The sequence below is a fragment of the Pogona vitticeps genome, chromosome 14 (assembly GCF_051106095.1).
Source record: "Pogona vitticeps strain Pit_001003342236 chromosome 14, PviZW2.1, whole genome shotgun sequence".
Taxonomy (NCBI): Eukaryota; Metazoa; Chordata; class Lepidosauria; order Squamata; family Agamidae; genus Pogona; species Pogona vitticeps.
In genome coordinates this window covers 17,224,387-17,247,283 of record NC_135796.1, presented here as the reverse complement: position 1 = coordinate 17,247,283, position 22,897 = coordinate 17,224,387, and the positions used below count along the sequence as shown (strand labels likewise).

At 48.2% G+C, this 22,897-nt stretch overlaps 3 protein-coding genes across 16 annotated transcripts in view; 1 reads left to right on the top strand and 2 right to left on the bottom strand.

The window, feature by feature from the left end:
* MPHOSPH9 (M-phase phosphoprotein 9) overlaps window positions 1–510 on the bottom strand; it is a 30,027-nt gene extending 29,517 nt beyond the window's left edge. For 3 of the 6 annotated variants that reach the window (XM_078381758.1, XM_072983527.2, XM_072983530.2), the window contains exon 1: window positions 335–510. The gene's annotated coding sequence lies outside the window, so the exon portion shown is untranslated. Of the gene's footprint in view, window positions 1–24; window positions 107–334 lie in introns of those variants that run through there. The other 3 variants (XM_072983531.2, XM_078381759.1, XM_072983528.2) reach the window with 3 other exon arrangements.
* A 273-nt stretch (window positions 511–783) lies between these two features.
* On the top strand, window positions 784–5,627 carry MTRFR (mitochondrial translation release factor in rescue). Its single transcript, XM_020802601.3, has 3 exons — window positions 784–875; window positions 4,186–4,498; window positions 4,977–5,627. The coding sequence occupies exons 2-3, from the start codon at window positions 4,217–4,219 to the stop codon at window positions 5,187–5,189; spliced, it is 495 nt and encodes a 164-aa protein (XP_020658260.3). The 5' UTR covers window positions 784–875; window positions 4,186–4,216; the 3' UTR covers window positions 5,190–5,627.
* Window positions 5,570–18,007, bottom strand: CDK2AP1 (cyclin dependent kinase 2 associated protein 1). 9 transcript variants are annotated; one of them, XM_072983535.2, is made up of 4 exons: window positions 17,802–18,007; window positions 10,362–10,468; window positions 9,134–9,260; window positions 5,570–6,985 (listed from the first exon to the last, which is right to left on the bottom strand). In XM_072983535.2, the coding sequence occupies exons 1-4, from the start codon at window positions 17,890–17,892 to the stop codon at window positions 6,918–6,920; spliced, it is 393 nt and encodes a 130-aa protein (XP_072839636.2). In that variant the 5' UTR covers window positions 17,893–18,007; the 3' UTR covers window positions 5,570–6,917. The 9 variants fall into 9 exon arrangements, with proteins under 9 accessions (XP_072839636.2, XP_020658267.3, XP_078237881.1 ...); XM_020802608.3 differs by having other exon boundaries at window positions 9,134–9,263; window positions 17,802–18,002; XM_078381755.1 differs by having other exon boundaries at window positions 9,134–9,263; window positions 17,716–17,808.
* Between the last annotated feature and the right edge of the window lie 4,890 nt (window positions 18,008–22,897).

The window sequence follows — 22,897 nt, the reverse complement described above, 5'->3', positions numbered from 1 at the left end:
ATAGCCCGACGAACCAACACGAACCTTGCACCATGGATATCCAACGACAACCCCACGTCCTCCTCCGGACCCACTTTTCCGAGGATTTTCCTCTTTTCTTCCCCCCAATTCCGTCAGCCCCGCCCACCCCACCTAACCTTATTGGCTCCGTCTCCGGCGTCGAGAGCCACTTCAGCCGCTGATTGGCTCCCGCGAAAGTCACTCGAAGCCTAGGGGGCGTTCCCTTAAGAGGGAAACCAGGACACCGGAGGGCCCGAGCAAACCTCCCGTGACGCGTCGCAGCAGAAACCGTTACTGCCCCCCCCCCCCGCTCTCGGGCATGCCCGGCCCTTACCTGCATTGCGTCTCGGGAAGGACAATATTTTTTCTCTTCTCTTTTACCTCAGGAGAGCGCCCGCCGGAGTGTAAACAACCTCCCCCCCACACACACACAAACACCTCAGGATTGGCGGTTGAGATTCGAAGCGCTTCAGGCAGACGCCGAAGGGGGGGGGTGTCTTCAAGCGCCTCTCAGGCGGCCGGCGATTGGCTGGCGCGAGAGCGGAGCCGCCACTCGATTGGCTGACAGGAGCGGTGAAAGTGGGGGGAGCGGGGCGGGGCAAAAGGGGGATGTACGCGTGCCGACGTCGTGGGCGGGCTGCGCGGCCATTGGGCGGTACGGTCTCGCGCCCTGAAGCCCTCGGAGCGGTGAGTGGGCGACGGGAGAGGAACAGGGAGCCTCGCTCTGCGATTGGCTCGTGCTCGGGACGGAGGCCCCGCCCCCTTTTCCTATTGGGAGCTCCGTTTCTTTTCCGAGGTACTGTACGTAGCGCGGTGTCGAAGGCGAGGACAGGGGCGCATGCGCAGAAGCGAGGCTCGCTCTATGCTAGGCGGCTGTAAGTTGAAAAAAAAATCAGCAGAGCTGTTTGGTTCTTTTTTTTCCTCTCTCTAAACAGGGCGGGAGTGGGAGGCAGAGACGCGGATCGTGCAAGGAGGGGGTAGTGTAGGGCAATGGTTAAGAGGTTAAAAAAATTATTCCCGGTTCTAGCCCCAGCTGTCCTATGGAGGGATCTCAGGACTACCTTGCAGGGTGGTTGTGAGCAAAAAGTAGGGGAAGGTCATTTAGACTGCTTTTGCCTTCCTTGGAGGGGAAAAGTGGACTAGGAAGGCGGCGATCAAGGCCTTCAGATCACTGGGAGAAGGAAGCTCTGGGGGGGGGGCTTGCCCTTCAGGTGTGGGATTGCTTTTGCAGAGCAATCCCGGGTTGCTTCTCCCATTGACTGCAGGCAGAGGCAGCGGAGGGCGCCCAAAGAGGCGGGTGCCTCCTGCTGTTGCAAGCCAAAGATCTAGATCAGTGGTCCTTGACCTTGGGTTACTCAGGTGTTTTTGAACTGCAGCTCCCGGAAACCCCAGCGAGCACCGCTGGTGGTGAAGGCTTCTGGGAGTTGCAGTCCAAAAACACCCAAGGTTAAGAACCACTGATCTAGAACCCCCCCCCACGTGTGCAGCCTTTGGAGGCCAGCAGGGCTCTTTTAGAGCTTCCAACTCAAAAGGCAGGCAGAGAGAGAGAGATCCGAAAAGGAGCCAGCCGCTGCCTTCTCACTGAGGCATGGAAAGAGGGCTGCACCGGTTTTCACAAGCAAGAGAGAAGAGGCCCCTCTTCTGGGTTTCCCACAAGGAGCCTTCCTCCCCCCCCCCTGGGCAGCAGAGAGGATCCTCTGCTTAAAATTTTTATTTTGGAAAGCCTGCTGCAGGAAGAAGGGAGCAGCACCTGCTGTCTCTCTTACCATGAGGAGCTGCGGTTAAGTGGCCTGGCCTCGGGCTGCAACGCTGCATTGGATCTTCCTGGCAGTTCCTGAAGTGGGAATCAGGCTGCAGGTTTCCCCCACACACACTTCACTTCCTCCCTTGGCAACGGGTGTAGCCGATTGTGACTTCATTGCAGAGGGAGAGAAGGTCGAGGACAGAGGAGGGACAAAGAACAGGCCTTTTAAAAAAAGAAAGATTCCTCTAAGAAATGCTTCAGAGCCACTCTTAGGAGGTACTTGTTTATATGGCATTTCCATAGGTCCCGAGGAAACGTTAGTTAATCAGGAACACCATATTGTTGGAATAGAGAAGCTGAATGTTGGTTCGCAGCAGTTGGCCCTGTATTGCTCTGTGATGGTTTTATAACTGCAGGGCTGGAAGGGACCCAATGGATCATCCAGTCCAGCCCCTGTCAAGGAGGCACAGAGGGGGGATTCGAACCCCCAACCTCTGGCTCTGGAGCTAGAGACCTAAGCCAGTGAGCTATCCCAGGAATGGGATTCTGAGCTGGAAATGCTTCGAGTCTGCATCTCCCAGGGAGCAGAGGATCACAGACATGTTGGGATTGATTAAAGTTGACCGGGGCGGTGGGGTGGGTGGGTTTGAAGTCCAACTTGTAAAACATTACCTTAACATTTCTATCTTCAAAGCTGTCCTGGCATCTTGAATTTACAGCACAAACACTACATGGTTCCAATGTGTTTTTTCTTGATCTAGTGATTCCAGTGTCTGATTGATTTATTTTTAATGTTCACTCTTGAGCTTTTTCAGTTTGGATTTTAAAAATCGACCAGATTTTCTTTTCTTCTGTTCCCAGCCGCATTTCTTCTTGACCGTATCCAAAGAGGGTAATGTGATTTGGGTTCATCTACTTGTTAACATAGCTGCCGCCGGTAGTCACAGAAAACGGGTCTGCCTGGGACCTTTCAAATTCCATCTGCCTGAGATGATGAAATGGGATGCCCTATCCCTCTGTGTACGTTGGTCATGCCCTCCCTCGTTCCCCTGGCTAAGCAGCACCTCTGGAATCCCTTCTGTTATCTCCGGCAGGGGAGAGGGACGGGACAAAGTGGAGAAGTAACCAAAAGACAGAGAGCTGCAGACTTTGTATTTGGCTGCATTGTTAGGAAACAGTGCTGAGCTTCGAGGTGTAATGTGACCACCCCAAGCAAGAGTTTTTCCTCCCATTGTTTGGCCTCTTAATTTCCAGGTGATTCTCTTCCTTTTGATAAATCTGATTTTCACAATGTACTTAAGGCATATGTTTTGAATTTAACCCGTAACAGAAGACTCATGACAAAAGAGGAGCAGGGCCAACCCCTATAAACCCACTTTTTTGTGGAGGCAGCAGAATTGTCTCTTGGTTTCTAGTGTCGCACAAGTGAATTGAACTGCTGGATCAACCTACTGCCGTGCCAATAATGCAGCATGGTTTGTGATTTTGTGCTGACCCAGCGGCCAGGGTTTCATCTCCAGACACGGCCGTTGTTCAGATTAGGCTGTCCAGTCTTGCATCTTTGATCATTTGCAAGCAGGGATGTTGTCAGAAAAAAAAGAGAGACAGGCGTTGGAAAAGTTAATTATCCTAGTCCTCTTGGAAAAGATTCACTGTAGCCGTGTGCTGAGAAAACAGTTGTACCACTGAATGATACTTTAATTTAATTAATTTATTTGAAATATTTTTACCCCCCCTTTCCTCCTTAAAAGGATCCAAAGTGGCTTACATCATGAACTTTGAGGAGGGAGAGGTGAAATTTAAGAGGAGCCCTTGCTTCTCCACCCCCTCCAGAGTACTGAATTTAATGGCATGCCAGAGACCTTCGAAATTGAGCTGTGACTTTTAAGAACAGCATCCTATCACTGCTCAGTCATGGATGGCTTCAGGACATTGTTTCCTTTTTTATTATTTTTAAAAAATAAAGAAAACCTTTCCAACTTTGGTTCAATGTATAGGAAAGGCTAGTAAGGGGTGTGGAGTGGGATGGGTGACCCGCTACCCGTTCCACCCTGTTGCCTGCCATGCTTTGTGGCCACATGTTGACAGAAGTGGGTGGGATTAAGTCACTAGACATGATACCATTTCTTTCAGCAGTAAATCCTCCCTGGAATGCAATTGCATAAGGCCAGGTCAGCAAAGTTAGTGAAAACAGACAGCTGACCATTCCGCATTGTATTGGGAGGTGGCGGAATACGGGCCTTATCCCCTCCCAAGGAGAAAAGGCTTAGGAGCACACTGCCGTTAAAACACATGGAATGTTGCAGCCTCTCAGGGAATCAGCTTTTAAATCCTGCTTTAATGATATAAGCTGACTTGGGTCCTTTTGGAGAGAAAAGACAGGATAGACATATTTTAAATAAAGGATCATTAATCAATGCTTTTTCTGCTCTCTTTTTCAGAATTAAGAGTCCTCTTCTGTTGGTTGTGTTCATGTCCCGTTCAAGCTTTCTGCTTTTCACGGACTCTTTGACTAGGCTCAGCGGTTTCCTTTGGGGGTCACATCGGTTGAGAAGGCAGCATTTTTTACTGCCTCGGTGCTCCGGACCGTTGCTCTTTCCAAAGGGCAAGAAGACCTCTGCTCAGCTCCTTCCCCTCAATGAAGCGGATTTAGAAGAGCAGCTGGTTCGTGGCTCCGGGCCCGGAGGCCAAGCGACAAATAAGACCAGTAACTGCGTGGTCCTGAAGCACCTTCCCTCGGGCATCGTTGTCAAGGTGATGGGTTTGGTGTGGTTCTGCATCCAGTTCTCTTTCAAAGGCCTGTTTTTCTTCTGCGTACTTGCATACATTACTTTACATGGCCTGGAATGTGCCTCGAGACAGGTTTGAAAGCACCTGATCCTGTGATCGCCTGTGGCGAGCAAACGGCATGTCCAGGTGAATAGACAGGAAGCTTTCATGCTACAAATGGTTCATCGGCTCAGGTGGTCCCATAGGGTCATAAAAAAGGCATGTACACTCATCACAAAAGTCTTGGGTACACTGCCCAAACCGTGGGATTTACCATCGCTTAGAACTGAACCTACAATTCAGTTCTTTCATTTGGATTCTCACACCCTGTTGCTTTAGAAATCCCAGCGATGTGCTCCATCCAGCAGTAGGGATCCTCTGGAAGGGAAAAAAAACATATTTGCAAAGGAGAGGCTGCAGTGCTCTCAGTAAATGTATCCTTTATTTCCCCCTCCCTCCACAGTGTCATCAGACAAGATCCGTAGAGGACAACCGTAAGAAAGCCAGAGAGATCCTGCAGGAAAAAGTGGATATTTTCTATAAAGGTGACGCCAGTGATGTCATTAAGGAACAGCGGGAGTTGGAGAGAAAAAAGGAAGCTAAGAAAAAGGAAGCTAAGAAGAACCTTGAAAGGAAAAAGCAGCTGAAAGAGATGAAAGCATTGGAAGAAAAATAAGAATTTGGGCAATTTCTGGGGTTTTGGGACATCCAGCGACCACCACCCCAACACACACACTTCTGATACAGGCCCAGTTGTGATTTCTTGTTGTACTAGCTCAGGATTCCAAGCAGCTTTTCTAGAACAATATATGGTTACGTTTTCCACTGTATTTGTTCCTTCATCCCATCTTGCCTTCTGCGATGGGTTAGATCGCAGGAGAAGTGAAGCAGCTAAGCCTGCAAGCACAGCTTTCCTCATAAAAATCCCTCGTTTGTTTGGGCGTTGGGGGGCGTGAGTACCACCACTTACACCTCCTTTTCAGCGTAACAGATCACTTGACATCCTGAGGGACAAGATCCCGGAAGGATGATGGCAGGAGGATCTAAGAATACAAATTATTACTGAAAATAAGCTTTTATTACATTAAGTAATAAATACATACAAAGATGCAAAGTCGCCATTTTTAATCTAGTTGTAAGAGATGGGAGTTCTTTGGAGGCCTGTCATAGGTCGGAAGAGGGTGCCTGGTTGAAGGGGCAGATTGTAGAACTTTTAATGTGCACTTTTATTGAACTTTAAAAACATCCATAGTCATGCAAAAAAAGGGGGGTGGTGGAATCAATTTTTAGTTGAATTTATGTTATTTCAACCAAAATAGAGGAATTGGCTACTGTTTGGGGAAAAAAGAACAGATAATCTCTGTATTGAACATTTAAAAAAAAGATCTTACAGCTTAGTTGTAAGACAAGGCAAATGTAAGGTTGGGGGTATATTAAGGCGGTTATTTTCAAATATTTTGCTTTCAAGGAATCCTCTTGTGCTATCGACTGTCCTGTGACGCCCCAAAAGCTTGCTGTTAAAAGTCGGCACTGTTGCAGAATATTCCGGAATGCAGTGGTTTCGTTGGTCTGGATTCTTCCCATGGGATTCTGGCTGGGTCACGCATATGCCCCCCCCCCACATGGAGAGACAGCCGGGCTCCGTAGCTCACACTCCTCTGTATGTTACAAGATTTATACCAGCAGAGAAGCTGTATTCCAGGAAAACATGTCCGCTGTCATCCGTCTTGTCAGCAGGAAGCCCACAGAAAGCTCCGGGTTGTTTCCCAACTTCTATGGAATGTGATTTGGAAAAAAAAATTATTGAATTGTGAGAATATTATTTGTTGAAGAAACAAAACTTGAGACAAGAGACAGAGCGGAAGGTTCAGAAATGACTCTGCCTTCCAATCTTGTTCCTTCTTAAAATCTCCCATTCTGATTCAGGAAGTGTCCTCACTCAAATATTGCAAACACCATGCTGAATAGGAGGAAAGAGAATCTTGTTCGATCTTGACAGTGGCCAATTTTTTTTTTTAAGCGAGAGGTGTTCCATTTAACCGGGGGTCCTTTGGACCTTTCTGAGAGAGAAGCATGCCTCCTCCGGCTGCCCGGTGAACTGCTTTTGAAAATCGGGGGAATGTCACACACCCTGAGATGTTCATTTCTTAAAAGGCATTGGCAGAGGGGGACCCAAAATTTGCACTGTAGGGCATGCAAGCCCTTGGGTGTGTCCTGAACAAGCTCTTTGGATCCCAGCCCACATTCCTGAAAAGGGTAACGCCAGGCGGGGGGAGAAAATAGAACAGCCAAATGAAGAGATTTGTCAGAAAGGTTCCAGTCTCCAAAGTCATCTGTGTCTCTCTTGCAAAAACTGAAAGAAGGAAAGGCAGGAAGGGGGAAAATCTTGCATCCACAAGAGGGGCTAGGATCTTGCATTTCGCTCGGTTTCTGCCAGGCACTCTCTGACCAGTCCTCTTGCATGAATGATGCCTGAAAAACAAACCAAAATAGTGTCCGCTTGAATTCTGAACGTTCCTTTAACTGAGCATGTATAATCATTTAGGATCAAAATAAGGAAGAACTCTTAGCAGGGAAATTAAAAAGCCATTGCACAGTCCAGCGGAAGATTGTCCTTTGCAGCCTTAAGCTGAAGGGACAAGCCCTGCTTTTAATTCATAGGCCAACAATTATCAGAAGTTCTATCCTGGTGGTAAACAGGAAGGACCATCCATAGGCTCCCACACAGGAACAACCTTTTAATTTTTTTTTAAGGCTCTGTTCACAAAAGTGAAGCAAGGTGTCTAGTCTTTCACAATGATGCTTAGATATGATCCCCGTCATTGCAGGGGGCTCGCTGTTGCACCCCAGAGTGAGAGCCCCCATTCAGCTTCCTGACCACAGATATAAATGTTTAGGCTCCAGGTTAGGGACGTGGTGGCACTGTGGACTAAACCGCAGAAGCCTGTGCTGCAGGGTCAGAAGACCAAGCAGTTGTAAGATCGAATCCACGCGACAGAGTGAGCGCCCGTTGCTTGTCCCAGCTACCGCCAACCTAGCGGTTCGAAAGCATGCAAATGCGAGTAGATAAATAGGGACCACCTCGGTGGGAAGGTAAACAGCGTTCCGTGTCTAAATCACACTGGCCATGTGACCACGGGAGATTGTCTTCGGACAAACGCTGGCTCTATGGCTTGAAGAGCGGGATGAGCGCCGCCCCCTAGAGTCGGACACGACTGGACAAAAATTGTCAAGGGGAACCTTTACCTTTACCTTTTTTTTAGAACTCTTTTTAAAGCTCCACAGGGTAGGGAGAAAGAATCTATAGGTGATCTGGCTTATGGTTTATAAATGAGGTCAGCCAACATGAATCAGTACGTCCACTGCTTTCCTAGATTCTGTCTGGTCTCCAAAAAGACCTGCTACAGCGCTTCAGAGATCGAATCTGGGTTTAACCCCAGGCCGCCTTCTGTCTTGCCTGTCTGGTCCCAATTGGAACTTGCTGGATCTTCCTACCAGCAATGTGGTTTTAGTCTGGCCAGGACTTGAGGGAAGCTGCCTTCTGCAGAAATGGGTTCGGAAAGCAAAAGCAAAGCTTGGAAAATTGTGTTGTGTGTTTTTTTTTAAAAAAGGTATCCTAGTGTTATTTGTCATGATGTTATTAAAAGCAAGTCCTTGTTCAGCCGCTTGTTCCAAGGGCAGAAGGGTTGAGAAAAGAATAGCAGGGAACACAGACCAAACCCTGTCCAAAACACCTCTTAAATATCCCTTTAAAAGGAACTAGTGAGTCACTGGAAAACAACTGGTTGTGCCAAGGGAGCAAGCTCGTTTGTAATCCTTCTGCTCCTTTTGGGATGTAGCTTTCTTATACTCTGACTGCTATCTAAAAAAAGCAACTGCCGTATTTTTCGCTCCATAAGACGCACCAATTTTTTAGGAGAAGAAAACAAGAAAAAAATAATCTGGGAATTTCGGCCTGCTGGGCCAACAGGGGTGAGGGTGGGGGAAAGCCTCCACAGGGTCTGAGAGTCCCTTCCAGGGTCCTGGAATTAAGATTGGAAGGGTCCTGGAACGTATCCTAGGACCCTTTGGAGGTTCACCCAGCCCCCCGCAGGGCCAGAGGGGGTGAAATTGCCACCTTCAGGGACTCTTCTGAAGCTTCCCAAGCCTTAAAAGAGTCCCTGAAGGTGGCGATTTCACTCCATAAGATGTATACACTTTTCCCCCCCGACATATTTTTTGGGGAAAAGTGTGTCTTATGGACCGAAAAATACGGTAATTCCAGGGGACTGGTAACCATCTAGTTGTAACCTATTACTTCCAGAGTTTGCAGAGTTTATGAACACACCCGTGTATAATGCATCCTGTTTGTTATTCCTTTGCAAAGACTAGATGCCTGTAAGTGGATCAGACAGCCTTTTAATTCCTCTGTTACCTCTTGGGATTCAGACTAAATCAGATGCCATTGACTGCTAGCTCTTCAACCCAGACTTTGTCATAAACCTTTATTAAATAATTTGTACATTGCTAAGTTTTTCATCATAACTTTGTAAACTAGAAAACTTACTCAACTATTCAAAATAACACAGATGAATAAAAAAAGGGGGGATTGTCTTCTTCTCAAAAAAGTAGCAGGATTACCTCGTTTTAGCCTTTCCATGGCACTTTTACTTCCGGCGTAGGTAGGCCTAATTTCTTTCCCTAATTCTTCAATGATGGCCAAAAGTTCTGCATACTTGCTCTGCGGTACTTGGCTGCTACTCGTTCCCTGCTGGGAGAGGGACATGGGGTCTGAATTAGATCAGAGCAAGTCACAAGGGCCAGCAGAAGCACCGTTTCAGATCCGTGCATTCATTCATCGCCAAACAAGGGTGTACTCCTAGGCATGCTTATTCAGAAGTTAAGTCTCCCCATTTTGTTTTTTTGCTCTTCTGTAGGTCTGCCTGGGATTTCAGCCTTGAATGAGTGGGTTCCTACTTAGAAAAGTCATTCAGCACAGGCCAGGCGGTCAGATTGCAAAGCCTTAATCCAGAGTAAATTGGTTTTAAAATGGAGTTCTCTATACCCTATTTGAGATGCGTACGAACAGCGGGTTTCATGGATGGTTCAAAAGGTTTGGGGTTTTCCACAGTTTGGAGCCAAGTCCTGCCCCCCTCCAGCAGGCGCTCAGTTAGAAGCAGCGCCCAGGCTTCGCTGCCCTGCCTCCTCCAGGCACTGAATGGGCGGCTGCTGGAGGAGGTGAGATGCCGAACCCCTGGTTTGGCAAACCGTTGGATCCATGCCCATCTCTATATTCTACCCAGACTTCAGCCTGGTGTGTCGAGACTACCATTCTCATCAGCTCCAGCCCACTCAAGACCAATTTGGTAATCATGGGACTTGTAGTCCAATATCTGGGGAAAGTGGGTTGAATGAGTGAGTTCATCTTCTTTCAGTCTTCATAGAATTTTATCCCCTGGGACATAAGACTGCCTTCTCTCTTTTTCTTTCTTTTCTCCCTCCAGAACATTATTTGTTTTAAATAAAGTTGTTGTCAGTAGGGGATCAGGTAGAACTTATCTGAGACAGCTGAGACGCTTGGATCAACTGGAAGCCGTCTCGGGGCACTCTGTGGCATTTAAAGTGAATGAATAAACATGCCCAGGGTCATCCTGTAAATTCCACCTCTCCTCTGAAAGCACCCTCTGCTTAAAACATGCAAATGCCCAACCTCTTTAACTCAGCCGTTTCAGAGTAACTTGTACAATATTAATTTTAATCCACCCAATCACCAGATGAAAACAAGATCAGGCTATCAATATTAAAAACAAACATCACAAGTCCAAGGATACATAAAAAGCCAGATTTAGTAATTTTTCCCCCTCTTTACCTGCACTCCTTGATTATAGCCTAGAGACGGGGGTCCGTAGTCATTTATAAGCTGTCTGTATTGTCCAGAACCCGCCATGCTTGTAGAAGGAGAGTGAACACTCCCAGCTTGGGGGGAAAAAAGTATAAAAAGCAAGAGTGATTAATTTCTAAAAGGCAGATTCATCAATATACATTAACATAAATTTTGGAACAAAACCAACACCTTTCTTCCTCACGCCGTTAAGAGCCATTAGAAACTGCAGTGCTAATGCAGAGATAAAAACCGATTCCAGAAGCTTGGTTATTTTGTCTTCATGAGCAGAAATATGGGGCAGACGAGAAGCAATGGCACCTTATAATGACCGGGCATTTACTGAAAGAAAATAACTCTGTGTGTACCTGTGAATGGTTCAAGGTTGGAATGACCCCCATGTGACAAATGGAGGAGACAAAATGGGATAGCAAACAACATTTAGCCTGGCCCAAATGTGACCTGCAAAATATAATCTTGAGGGTACTCGTCGTGACGTTAAGCAGACTTCCCAAGGGCGTGGGAGAGAACACTGTCGGAAAGGCTGATTCCCTTGGAGGAGTGGGGCATGTCAAGGAAGGGGTTGAACTCTTTATCCTTTTAAAAAAAAAGAAGGTGCTACCGACTTGTCACCTGCTCTCGCATGATAGCAGGACCTCACCGGTCGGAGCCACTCATTCCTGGAATTGCTGAAGAGTGCCATCAGCCTTGACCACAAACACTATCTCTTGAGTAGGGCTGGGCATGTAGATTCCTGTTGGCCAACGGGCCACAGAGATCTCTCTTCATGAACACCCGGAGTCGCTTTATCCCAAAATAGACCATCGAACAATGTAGCTCATGACCGTCGGCACAGAATAACTCTTTACGGTTCAAGCAAAAGAATATTAAGGGGGGATAAAAATGCTGGAATGTGCCGAAACCATGGTCTAATCTGGTATTCAGTTCACACAATCACTTATCTATTACTTCTGGGACGTCTACAGATGGGGCATGAACACAAGCGCACCCTTTCGTGGTCTTGTGTTCTGGAACAAACAGTAGATAGAGAGAAATACAGTACAGCCTCTAATGCCAGAGGCGATATATACCGGTAAGTATTCTCACTAATTGCAGTTAGATTACCAATTGGCAAGATGGGCAATACAGAAATCAAACAAGCTCACGAATGAATGAATGAATGAATGAATGAATGAATGAATGAATGCAGTTGAGGTGCTTAATCTTTGTGAATTTGTCTAATCCTTCTCTGAAGGAAACCACCACTACATCTTGTGGCAGTGAATTCCACCCTCTTCACTAGGCACGGCATCAAGAAGGCTGGAGCTTTTGCCAATTCTCCAAGGCAACATCAGCATTTGAACCTGGAACCTTTGGCCCGGAATCCAGATATTCTGCAACCAGGTTACAGCCTTTTCTTCCGGCAAACAGCCACGAAACGAAATGTTCAGGAAGCATGCCCGCATGTCGGAAGCAAGGGGACCTTCCCCCGGGGAAAGCCAGCTGCAGACGCGCTAACGCCCGAGGGGCGAACAGGCCCATGATCGGCAACTGAAGGACGCCTTCTTCCCTTGCGCCTTGTCCAAGGGGGCAACGTTTACCCGCCACCCGCCAAAGTCCACACTAGGGGCCCTCAAAGGAGTTTTAAGGCGGTCGCCTCCTTCAAACCCACCCTCCCACCCCATCCAAATACCGAGCCAGCAGGGAAACCTCGGGTGTGTTTACCTGTTCCTTTGCCGTCTGCCTCGAAAAAGTAGTAAGACATGGCAGCCAGAGCGTGGAGCGCCTTATCAGCGCCGCCGCAGCAGGCCCCAAGAACAAAAGAAGGGTTTTGGACTTGGCTGCGGTGCCAGCCGACAACGCCGCCGCCCCCCCCCGCAATACCCAGCCGCACAATGCAGATGGCTGCGTTTCGCAACCATGCCAGCTAAGCCCAGCTGGAGGGCGAGAGGAAATAAAAATGTGCCCAATCTTATGGAGAAGTGAAAAGCAGTGCCAAGGGGACCATTGCCCCCCCCAAGGTGATCTAGTCCAGCCCTATAGCTGGAAGGAAGGCCAACCCCTCCCTCCCCAAGCGCCCCTCGCTTTGAACCATGGGGCCAAGCCAAAGAGCTGCCCGGTGGGCAGAGGGCAACATCTGCCACAAGCTGGACCCCGGAAGCCACTCCACCTCCCATCAAAAGCAAGGCCTGATTTCCCTCCTTACTGCAGGCCATCATTCAACAGGCGGAGCAGGACAATGGACCTCTTTCGGAGTATCGCTGCATCCTTCATTCAGAGCAATGGTTCCCAACCTTGATTCCCTAGATGTCCATGGACTCCAACTCCCAGAAGCCCCCACCCCTCGCTGTGCTGTTCAGGATTTCTGGGAGTTGTAGTCCAAGAACATCTGGGGACCCCAAGATGAGGAACCACCAGTGCAGAGAACAGCAAACCTGCCCCTTCAGGCAGAGCATGCCGGGCAGTGGATCAGACGGAAGAGCCAGGAACAACCGGCCTCGGGACCTGCAGAGTCCAACATCGAGGCCTGGAGGAAGCCCCAAAATAAGGCATACACGCAACTACACCCTATAGGACGACATGTTCGCCAAGGTGAATTCAACACCGTGCTTCCATGATCGTTATTCACCCAGCTTGTCCGGCCAAGGGCTCCTACAGATACACCCTCCGTTTGTACGGTTTGCCCATCCTTGATGAGGGCAGAAGGCTCTTGGAGGGTCTCTCGCTCAGCATTCCTGCAGAATCCTGAAGCTGGCCCTCCTCCAAACAGAATCTACCTAACCATGTGCCCCCTATCCACCACCGTTAAGCTACCTGGGGAGCAAACCGTTCTCAATCAAGGACACCGAGATGCAAGGAAAAAAACAACAACATCCATCAGGTAGATCCATCAAACTGAGAAGACAAAAAGGGTGTGTGTGGGGGAGAATTAAGGAAAAAATAGCTGACAGTCCCAAAAGAGTATTAAGAAACTTTGCAAGTCAACAGTTCGGGAGACGAGAGAGACCCGTGTATCAAAGATAAATGAGAGATGCACTCACAGACATGCACAGGGGCACTGCAGTAGTTATGATTTCTTGTCTTGCTAAGCTTTTTAGCCTCCCCCCCCCCCTCCTCTGTCCTTGCTAATTGCTCGGGACAATAAAAGTTAAGTGGGTAATTAACGGCAGCAAGACAGCTGGCCTTTACTCTCTCTCCCTAGAACTGTAGGAGGCAGCTGTTCCCCAGCACTCCTGTCTGCCCCCAGATGTATTAGACTACAACTCCCATCACATAAACACATGAGGATGATGGGGTTTGTGATCCAGCACATCTGAGAGGCTCTATGTTTGCAAAGGAAGGAAGGAAAGGCAGGCTGGCGTTTGCAGTCCCAGTCGTCCGTGGGTGAAATCGAGTGATGTAGGATTTCCCTGCCGGACATATTTAAGTTTAAAAGAAGGAAAGCAGTTTTTCTTTCCTTTCCTCCCCCCCCCCCCCACTTTCTTGGCAGGTTTACTCTAACTCAACACTTGCCTAACCAGAAGTAATTTAACAAGGGGGGAGGGGAAGAACCTAGACATCTTTCTGCAGACTTTTAAAGTCCAAACGAGCAGATGGTCAGTAGCTTTCTGTCTTCCTCTCTGCTCTCATTCTGCTTTCCCAAAACCAGAACAGGAGGATAAAAGCAAGCAATAAATACATTTTTTTAAAAAATCGGATTCCTGGTTTGGAAGTAAAGCCTCGGTGACCCATCTGAATCAGATGCAGGCATCTCTCTGTGCATGTGCTTTTTTTTTTTTTTTGCACACGAGTGTGCCCTGCAAAGAGCATTTCATTTCAATGCAATGGCAGAAATCACCCTCTCCAACCCTGCCTGTCCAAACTGAGCTTCCTAGAGAAAGAGGGCGGGCAGGAGGGAGGGAGCGCCCAGGAACATTTGCAGTCATATCACTCTGAATCCGAGATATTCAATTGCTGGGGCTCCTTTGTCTGACTCCCTTGGCCTTAAGCCAGGGTACTGGCATGAGTGCTAGCAAGAGGAAGAGCTGGTATACAAAGCAGACAGAGAAACCATTTTAGAAACTGAGAAGCTTTCTCTTTTTCACCCTCCACCCTGCTTCCCAGTAGCACCTAAAGAGGTTTTAAAAAAATAATAAGATGATGAATTAGCAGCTGCACAGATTTAAAAAAAAAAAGAAGAACAGTTTGATACTCCTGGGGACGCAGTCTTCTTTTGGGGAAAATAATACATTATGATTATCATTCTCAGATATTGTTACACGGCGCAATAGATTTGGAAAGTGACTTATCTCGCTGCCTCAATCCGCTCTTAGATGTGGCAGATGGCTCTTTCTCATTGCCAGTGCACCCAAAATGTCGTAATTGCACTCTTATACAAAAAACGTAAGACAAAGGGAAGCATTGAAGGGAGGGGGAAAAACACCCCAAGCATTTAGACACAAGTTCCGGTGGAGTTAAAAAAAAAGGGGGGGGGGAAGGGATTCCATTGAAACCTCAAAGGTCCTGTTGCTTCTCTCTCACACACACCCACACCCACACCATCCCATCTTATCTGGTTTGGCTTGGCTTTCCATTTGCAACAAAGAAAGGATTTTTTTTCTGGGGAATCTCACCTTGGGAATGTTCAAAATACACTGACATTCAGCCTGAATAAGAGGTCTCGAAAGAAAAATCTTTGCGCAAAGCCCAAACACACACACAAAAAAACACACACACAAAATAACTTTACCCAGGAGATAATCCAGGAGAGCAGCTGGAATGTTAAGGCTAGCAGCCATCCGAGCGCTATCCTCAGGGGAATTCTCCCCAGCGAGCCCCACCAAGAAGGAAAAAGGACATAAGAGACCTTGAGGCAGGAGCCCTGACTTAAGATAGATCGCTGGGCCCAAGAGTTCTTGTAAGCGGTACCCGAAGCTTCAGCCAATGGCATTTGACTCTCAGACAATCCCCAACGTAATTGTTTAAGCCTGTGTGTGTGTGGAAACACATGTGGCCTTCTGGAGGTGGTTGGACTTCAACACCCATTATCCCCATCCACATGGCCTATGGCCAGAGATGATAGGGGCTGTAATCCGGCTATATTTATAGACCACAAGGAAGTGAAAGAAACTTATAGAGAAAAAGTTAGAAGTGAAAGAAAGAAAGAGAGGGAAGGGGAAGGAAGGAAATAAATAAATTGCTTTTGTTGTAGTGATACTTGATGATTAAGATTCTGTTTCCTAAAAGGTTGGAAATCTGAATACAAGTGTTTTGACTATACTGTATCACTATCTTGATTATATGTGTAAGGGACAGTTTAGTGGGTTTCAAACCAGCCACTAAATGTGTGGCTGGTTTAAAAAGCAGGAGGAGGATGCAGATATTAGTGGGATGATGCTCAGCCTCCCTCACTTTCTCTGGGGCCATTCAAGGCAAGTAGCAGCAAAACAGAAGAAACAGCAGGTGCTTTTTTACTTGAGAAAAGTAGCTAGCAGGGGTTCGATCCTTCATACTTCCAGTTAAGCCTATATTAGACTGCAGCTGATTAAAAAGTTTGTGCCTGAGATCCCGGAAAGCCACTCTCCATGAGAATAAATAATGGTCCACATCAGGGCCTCCCCCAACCAAGTACCTTCTGGATAGGCTGGGCGCCAACTACCAACACAAAGTGGCTGAGGAAGGATGGAGTTTGTAGTCCAACACATCTGGCAGGCAGGAGGTTGAAGAAGGCTAGGTATAATATACAGCCCTCTGAAGCACAGGAAGACAAGAATATAAGGACTGTCCAATATAAGGATTGGTGTAAGTACACCCCTAGCGCCCCCTCGCCAGGTGCTTCTGGGAGACAACAGGGAGGAAAGTAGATGGTAAAGGTAGGGTACTTCTGAAGCTGGAGGTTCCATTTTGCTCCCCCCTTCCTTGAGTCTCTCTAGCCCCGATTTAAAGCTACCTAAAGCGGCCCGGACTCCGTGCTGCCGCTCTGCCATCGGCATTCAGGGGTATACTGCCTCTACGCATGGAAGTTCTACACAACCACTATAAATGAACAGTCTCTGGAAGGCCCCCCCCCCGACTTTTCAAGGGCTCCCACTCTGTTTCCTTGCCTAGGAGTATTGCTTCAGGGAAGACACTGGGTCCTAGTCCCGAGCAGAACTCAGAAAAGTTACTTCGGAGAAGAATGAATACGATGAGAGGCCGGAGCCATTCCCCACTGAGGATAACGTTCTGGGAATCAGCATCATCCCACAGATGATGACACTATATACAGAAGAAGCATCCCTCTTAAAAGCAACTTTCCGAAGTCAACGCGCAGAAGGAGGTGCGGTGAACTCATCTTTCAACAAAATCCCAAAGCATCCCGGCGTGTGTCTCCAGGAGGAAGAGGAGGCAGGAGCAAGGATGCCAACGGGCTCTGCCTCTGAGCATGTGCAGAGTGCCTGCCGCCCTTCTGGCAGGGGGACCTTCCCAAGGGCGCCTCTGAGCGCATCTTCTCGGTCCCCGACTGGTTTAAGAGCGGGTCTATGGAGAAAGGATCCCCATGGAGTCCCAGGGGGGGATCCCCCCCGATCCGATCCCTTTTTTTTTTTGGGTGCGCCTCCCGGGCGCGCACTTGCGCCGGGCCACCAGCAAGCGGCCCTCCACACGCGCCTCGCCTGGATCCGGATCCATCAGCCGCTCTAGGGAGGGAGGCGATCATGGAAGGGGAAGTGGCGGAGAGTAGTGGGGGGGGGGCGGCGGTGGGAGAGGAGGAGGAGGAGGAGGAGAGGGTCAGGAGGAATCCCCACCAGCCCAGCCCAGCCCAGCCCTCCCGGGGTCTCTCCTCCATCCCTCCCTTCCTCCCCAGCGCCCCATCCCCGACTGGGTGCCCCCCCACACCCCAGGACTGGAAGAGAGAAGCGAGTCCGGGGGCGCGCCGGAGCCTCTCCTCCACCGGGCATCCCCGCCGCCTGCTTCGCCCGCCAGCCAAACTTTGCACCCACCCCGCCTGCCTCCGAGGCCGGAGCCCTTTCTCCTCCCACACACACCCCCTCTGAGAAAGTGGGGCGAGTGGGGGGGGGGTGGGAAAGAGGAAAGTGCATAATGGCGGAGATGAATCAGCGCCACCGAGGCTGACCTGTGGAGGGGGAACCCAGCGCGATCTCCTGGGGGCGGGGGTTGTTTGGGGGTGTTTCCCCTCCCCCGGCCAGATCCCAAACCCTTCCCAAAAAAAGTGGGGTGGCCCAAAGAACCAGGATTTTGGGGGGGGCGCGCCGGGATTCTTTTAGCGTGGGGGGTGGGGGTGTCTTTCTCCTCCTCCCCCTCTTCTTCCTTTTGGAGGTTGCATTTTTTTTCTCAATTGCAACACGGGCAACCGGTGCCAAACCTGATCTCCCGGACCCCGGGGTGGTGGTGGTGGGGGTGGTGGGTGGTCTCTCGAAGGATGATGGGCTGCTCCGTGCGCCCCCTTACCTTGGCTGATGGCCGGGGGGGCCGAAGACGCCGCCGAGAGGGGAGCGTTCAAGTTCGGCTTGTAGGACATGCCGAGCAGCACCAGCGACATGGGGCGAGGAAGGGGGGGGAGCCCGCCGCCGCGCAAGCCTGCGCGGATCCTGCGCTCCCCTCTGCCTCTGCGCGCTTCTCTCTCTCTGTGTGTGTGCGCGCTCGCCTCTCTCTCTCTCTCTGCCTGTCTTTCTTCCAGGAGACTTTAAGGGTTGTTTACTGCCCTAGAGAGGCACACACACACACACATACTCCGCAAATATGGCCGCGTCACATATAGACAAGAGACAAGGGGGGGGGAGGTTTGAGAGAAGAAAATAAATATATATATATAAAGAGGGAGAGAGATGTCTGCGTGCGTGTGTCGAAAGATTGCCACCCTTTTTTTCCCCCTCCTCCCCGCGCAGGAGATCCTCCAGACATCCTTAGGAAAGAGGAGGAGGAGGCTGGAGGGATGGGAGGATTGAGAGTTTTAGAGAAAAAAAGAAGGAAGGAAGTGGAGGCCAAAAGTTGAAAGATCTGCACCCCCCCCCCGGGCACTTCTGTCGCCCTCCAGCTGACTGGGGGAAATAGACAGGCTGTGTGGTTTTTTTTCCCCCTTCTCCTTTCCTTGCAAAAAAAGAGAGAGAGAGAGACAGATTTTTGTGCAATCCTTAGGACGGGTGGGAGAGGTTTGGCAAATGAGGTTGGAGGATTTTTTAAATTTTAAGCTGGGGAAAAAAAATACACACACCCCGAAGTTTGTGGGAGAAAAGTTGGATTGGCAGCGGTTTTGTTAGGCAAGGAAGGGGGTGCCTACTGGGGTGTGATTTTATTGCTTTCCAGGGCCAGGTGAAGTTCAGTCATTCATTCATTCATTCATTCATTCATTCATTCATTCATTCATTCATTCATTTGTTTCTATCCCATCTTTCTCCCCAAAAGGACCCGAGTTTGAAAAGAAGATTAGGGATTTGTTTGGAAAGTTTTGGGGGTTAATTATAAGTAAAATCAGTCCATTGTAATTTAGAAGGCCGTCAGGGCTTTCAAAAGAGGGGATAAATAGAGCAGCCTAGAAATAAAAATGACATTTGCTACTTGTGTGGGTGGTACCAAATGCTTCGCTTTTTAAGTCTCGGAACCTTTTGTTTCTCTGGAGAGGATCTTATTTTATTTTCTAGCATATTATGTGGGTTTTAATTTATTTTTTAAACTAAGTAAAACCGGCGATTACCATAGATGTTAATTTCTGTAATTAATTAAACATGACATACATGTCATCACATAGGGTTGGTTTTTCAGTTTTTGATGCTTTTAGGTGCATCACAAGTTAGTGGTTGCCAAGTTTCCTCGGCTGCTTAACAGATTCGAAAAAACGATCAGCAGCCCATATGCGGGATTGACTTGGGAGCAATACAATCATTTTTAATCCCAGTATTGACAAAAATGTCAGATGGTGGGGAGCATCTTAGAAGAGGCATCCCACACTTCTGGAAAAATGCCTTCTCCAGCTTGGGATTTTTCAGATTGCACCACCCCAAGTTCATGGATGAAAACTATGGGAATGTGGAATAGCGGGTAGAATGATGGACTGGGATGCAGGGAACCTGGGTTCGAATTCTGACTTAGCCACAGCAAATCACAGATGGGGGAAATAATGAAACCACTCCTTAAATAATTACCTCAAAAAAAAAAAAAAACACACAAAAAAAACACCAAACTACAGTATTAAGGTCATGAGAAATTGGTTCATACTTAACACCACGTAAGACATTAAAAGCACCAGGCTATGGCTGGGCTCATATGAGTGCATGCCTTACAAACAGATAAAAGTTGAGGAACCATTTTTGCCTAAAATACAGATTAACATAAACTGAACTGCTGTGTGAATCAGCCAAGATTTCCGGTGGGATGATGGCTCTATTCACAATTGCATTCAGCAACTGGACCTAGGGATTGTTTAAACACCTCAAAATGTTTCAACTTAGGGTCCTTGCCTTGCTAAAGGGATCTTAGTTATTTACCCAAACGAACTTTAATCTTGTAAATCTGTCTTTGCCTATGAATAAAAAAAACTTTTTTTTGTTGGTGGCAGGAAATGTCTTCTCAGCAAGAATCCTCTTAGAAAAGAGCGCCTCTTCTGAAGGCATAGCGGCCATCTTTAATAAGCACCACTGTTGCTTATTAAAACAGGCCTGATCCCACCGTCACCTGTGTTCTTGTCAATAAGCACTTTTTAATTGTTATTTAGCTATTTAACAGATATTTCCAGAGCTTCCTAGAGTCTCTTGTGGGCGTGTGGGGAGACAAGCACCTCGTGTTTCCGGTTTTGCCATGAGGCAAAGTGAGGCGGCTACCTCAGGCAGCTGGTTTTGCGGGTCATGAAAAGGCAGCCCGTCAGCCATGTTATTCCCCTTTGCCATTTAAAAAAAAAAGTCCTTTTTGACTGCCAAAGAATATGGAGGGGCATCTGGTGGAAAATATCTGCCTCAGTTGCCACAACAACTAGTGGCCGGCCTTGAGGGAACATGGAGGAGAGGCGCTCCTGATGTTCCTTCAGAGCAGAAAGGAAAAGATGAGGGAGTGGTTGGAGATTTTCCAATATTTTCATGCAAGTGGGAGGGAGGTCACTGGATAGGACTGTGGTATCCAGATTTTTCCAGGATCCTGGCCGGGAACCCTACTGGCCGAGGCCTTTTGAGAGCTCAATCAATCAATCAATCAATCAATCAATCAATCAATCAATCAATCAATCAATCAATGCCATGTTCTGAGGGAAATACAACCCCCCCCATGTCATAGCTGTATCTATTTTCCCTCATCCACTCCTACAGAATTTGTGGTTACTCTTCGAACGGGATTTCACTGGAGGAGATATTGCCATGGCCAGCCCTACCGTTGGGCAGACCGAGGCAGTCCTCATGGTTTGCTGATCTTGTGTTTGGGGGAAACCAGTTGATTGTGATGATGGTTTAAGAGTGATAGGAAGGTCGGTGACATCATCCTAACTCAGGGATCACATGTTTAGGGGGGCTTCAGAAAAGACGCACCATCGTTTCGGCTGAAGGGTGGGGAGAAGGGTGCCATTTTGTTGCCCTCCCTCTGGGAACAAAATGTGCCAGGCTGGCCCCAGGGGCCGACTGTCCAAAAGCAGATGGAGGACCAAGTTGCCTTCCAGGCAAACTGACAAAAGAGTAACACCCTTCAATAAAGGCGTTTCCTAACGAATTCCAGAACCTTCCTTTGGATTGAAAGGGCTGCCGCTGTGGCCGGCCAAACCCCGTTGGGTTGCCTCAGGGTTGAAACGTCACTCGCTTTGGTCTCGTGAAAAGGCATCCATTTTGTAGAAGGTTCAAAGAAATGAACCACCCCCAGTTGTTGTAGATATTACTACTAAACTAGACTTACTCGGTGTAAGGCAGCTTCTTAGGATAATTCAGGATGGATAATTTTATTTTGGGAAACAAAAGGCTTTGTGCTGTGGCAATGCCCAGACACCAGGGGCATTTTAGTATCAATTGCCCTGGATAGTCTCATTTCCATGGTGGGGTATATATAAACAATGCAATGGGTGAGAAAAATAGATTTCACAAGCTTTTCTGCCAACATGTAGTTGGGTTCCTTCATGTAGCACTGTAAGTGCTAAAATGAAAGTTTCTGTAGCCATTCTTGTTTCGAGTTTGTCCAAGAAACTGCACAAACATCAGCGCTCTGTACGTTGACCTTGTTTTTCCTGTCTTGTCATGTATAAAATCTGACTTTTTATGCCAGAAGATGGCTTCAGAATCAATGCTAGACAGGCCCATCTCGGTTATTTCAGAAAGAACGTATTTTTAATACTTTTCCTGGTTGTATTGTAAATGCAGCTCCATTTACGAACCATTGCATCATTCGACGGGAAACAACCCCCTCCCTCCCATAGTTTCCAGCAGAGCATCCTTTTGAGCATTTCATGGACGGTCGGCCCTTTCTAGAAGATAACAGCTCACCTGCCAAAAAAAAAAAAAACCACCCTGGGACCCATGTTTCTACCCCCCACTCCACAAAAATGGGGATGGTGGTTCTGGGAGTGTCAGAGCAGCTCTCTGGAGAGAGAGGGATGCATGCTTTGCTTCTCAAAAGACATACCCTCCAAACCCGGCTTATCCAGGTCACGCTGGAGAAGAATTCGACCTGAAATTTTGAGAAATCAAGACCCAACGGTCCAGTTCAGTATAAAGCGGCTGCTGTGACTCACGGTCAAGGCACGGCTGCCCAGAAACACCCACTTTTTACAGCCACCTGCTTCGGATGGGTGCACCCCAGAGAGTAACTTATAATTATTAACCGCTTTTTCAGAAGCGGGGGAGTCTGGATCCCACACATCGGCAGGGTATAGGCTTCTCGTTCAAGCTACCTCGCTCCAGCGCAGTTGGGCGAAAGTCGCCGTCTGCCATAACCGGCCAATGGAACACAACATGGCTGCGAAGCTCTGCACGGTTTGCAGGTCAACCAACATTACGTGCAAACCTTCCATTCCTCTAAGATGGCCACCTTTCTAGGTCTAGTTCATATAGTTTTAAATCACTCACAACACCCACACACATACAGTATCTACTCTTTCCTTGCTCTTCTCTTCTACCGGCCGCAATCCTACTCATGACACATGAGCAGCGTTCAGTCCAATGGGGCAGGTCTCAGCAGCAAAGTTCTGCTAGGTAAGGAGTTGATGGTGGTGCTCCTTGGTTGCGTACCAGCTGTGTGTAGGAAGAAACACAAAACGGCAACTTGGCCAACGGTGCCCATTGGTTGAACAGGGATGTGCAAAAGGGTTTTTTGGGGGGCATCTCTCTTTTGCTGCTCCATGGAGAATGGCACATGAAGGAGCGGCTCCTTTTGAGCAGGACAGCCATTGCTTGACACGCGCTTTGGCTAGCTGGCACAAGACCCAGCAAGCATGGATTGTGGGTGTCGTAGTACAAACAGCTGAAGCCCTGAGGTAGGCTGTGTATAGCACCATACTCTTCCGAGTCCTTCCCTCCTAACACTTTTCTCTCTCCTCTTCTTGTGTTGGGATGTTTCCTAAGCTTGTCTTTTAAAATCCAAAG

Excerpts from the sequence above, each read along its gene's own strand:
- MTRFR (XM_020802601.3), top strand. The coding sequence starts at position 4,217 with ATGTCCCGTTCAAGCTTTCTGCTTTTCACGGACTCTTTGACTAGGCTC. Across the intron at positions 4,499-4,976 it reads CCTCGGGCATCGTTGTCAAG|TGTCATCAGACAAGATCCGT; the intron begins GTGATGGGTTTG and ends CTCCCTCCACAG.
- CDK2AP1 (XM_020802608.3), bottom strand. The coding sequence starts at position 17,892 with ATGTCGCTGGTGCTGCTCGGCATGTCCTACAAGCCGAACTTGAACGCT. Across the intron at positions 10,469-17,801 it reads CCCCCCGGCCATCAGCCAAG|CTGGGAGTGTTCACTCTCCT; the intron begins GTAAGGGGGCGC and ends TTTCCCCCCAAG. Across the intron at positions 9,264-10,361 it reads GCTATAATCAAGGAGTGCAG|CAGGGAACGAGTAGCAGCCA; the intron begins GTAAAGAGGGGG and ends TCCCTCTCCCAG.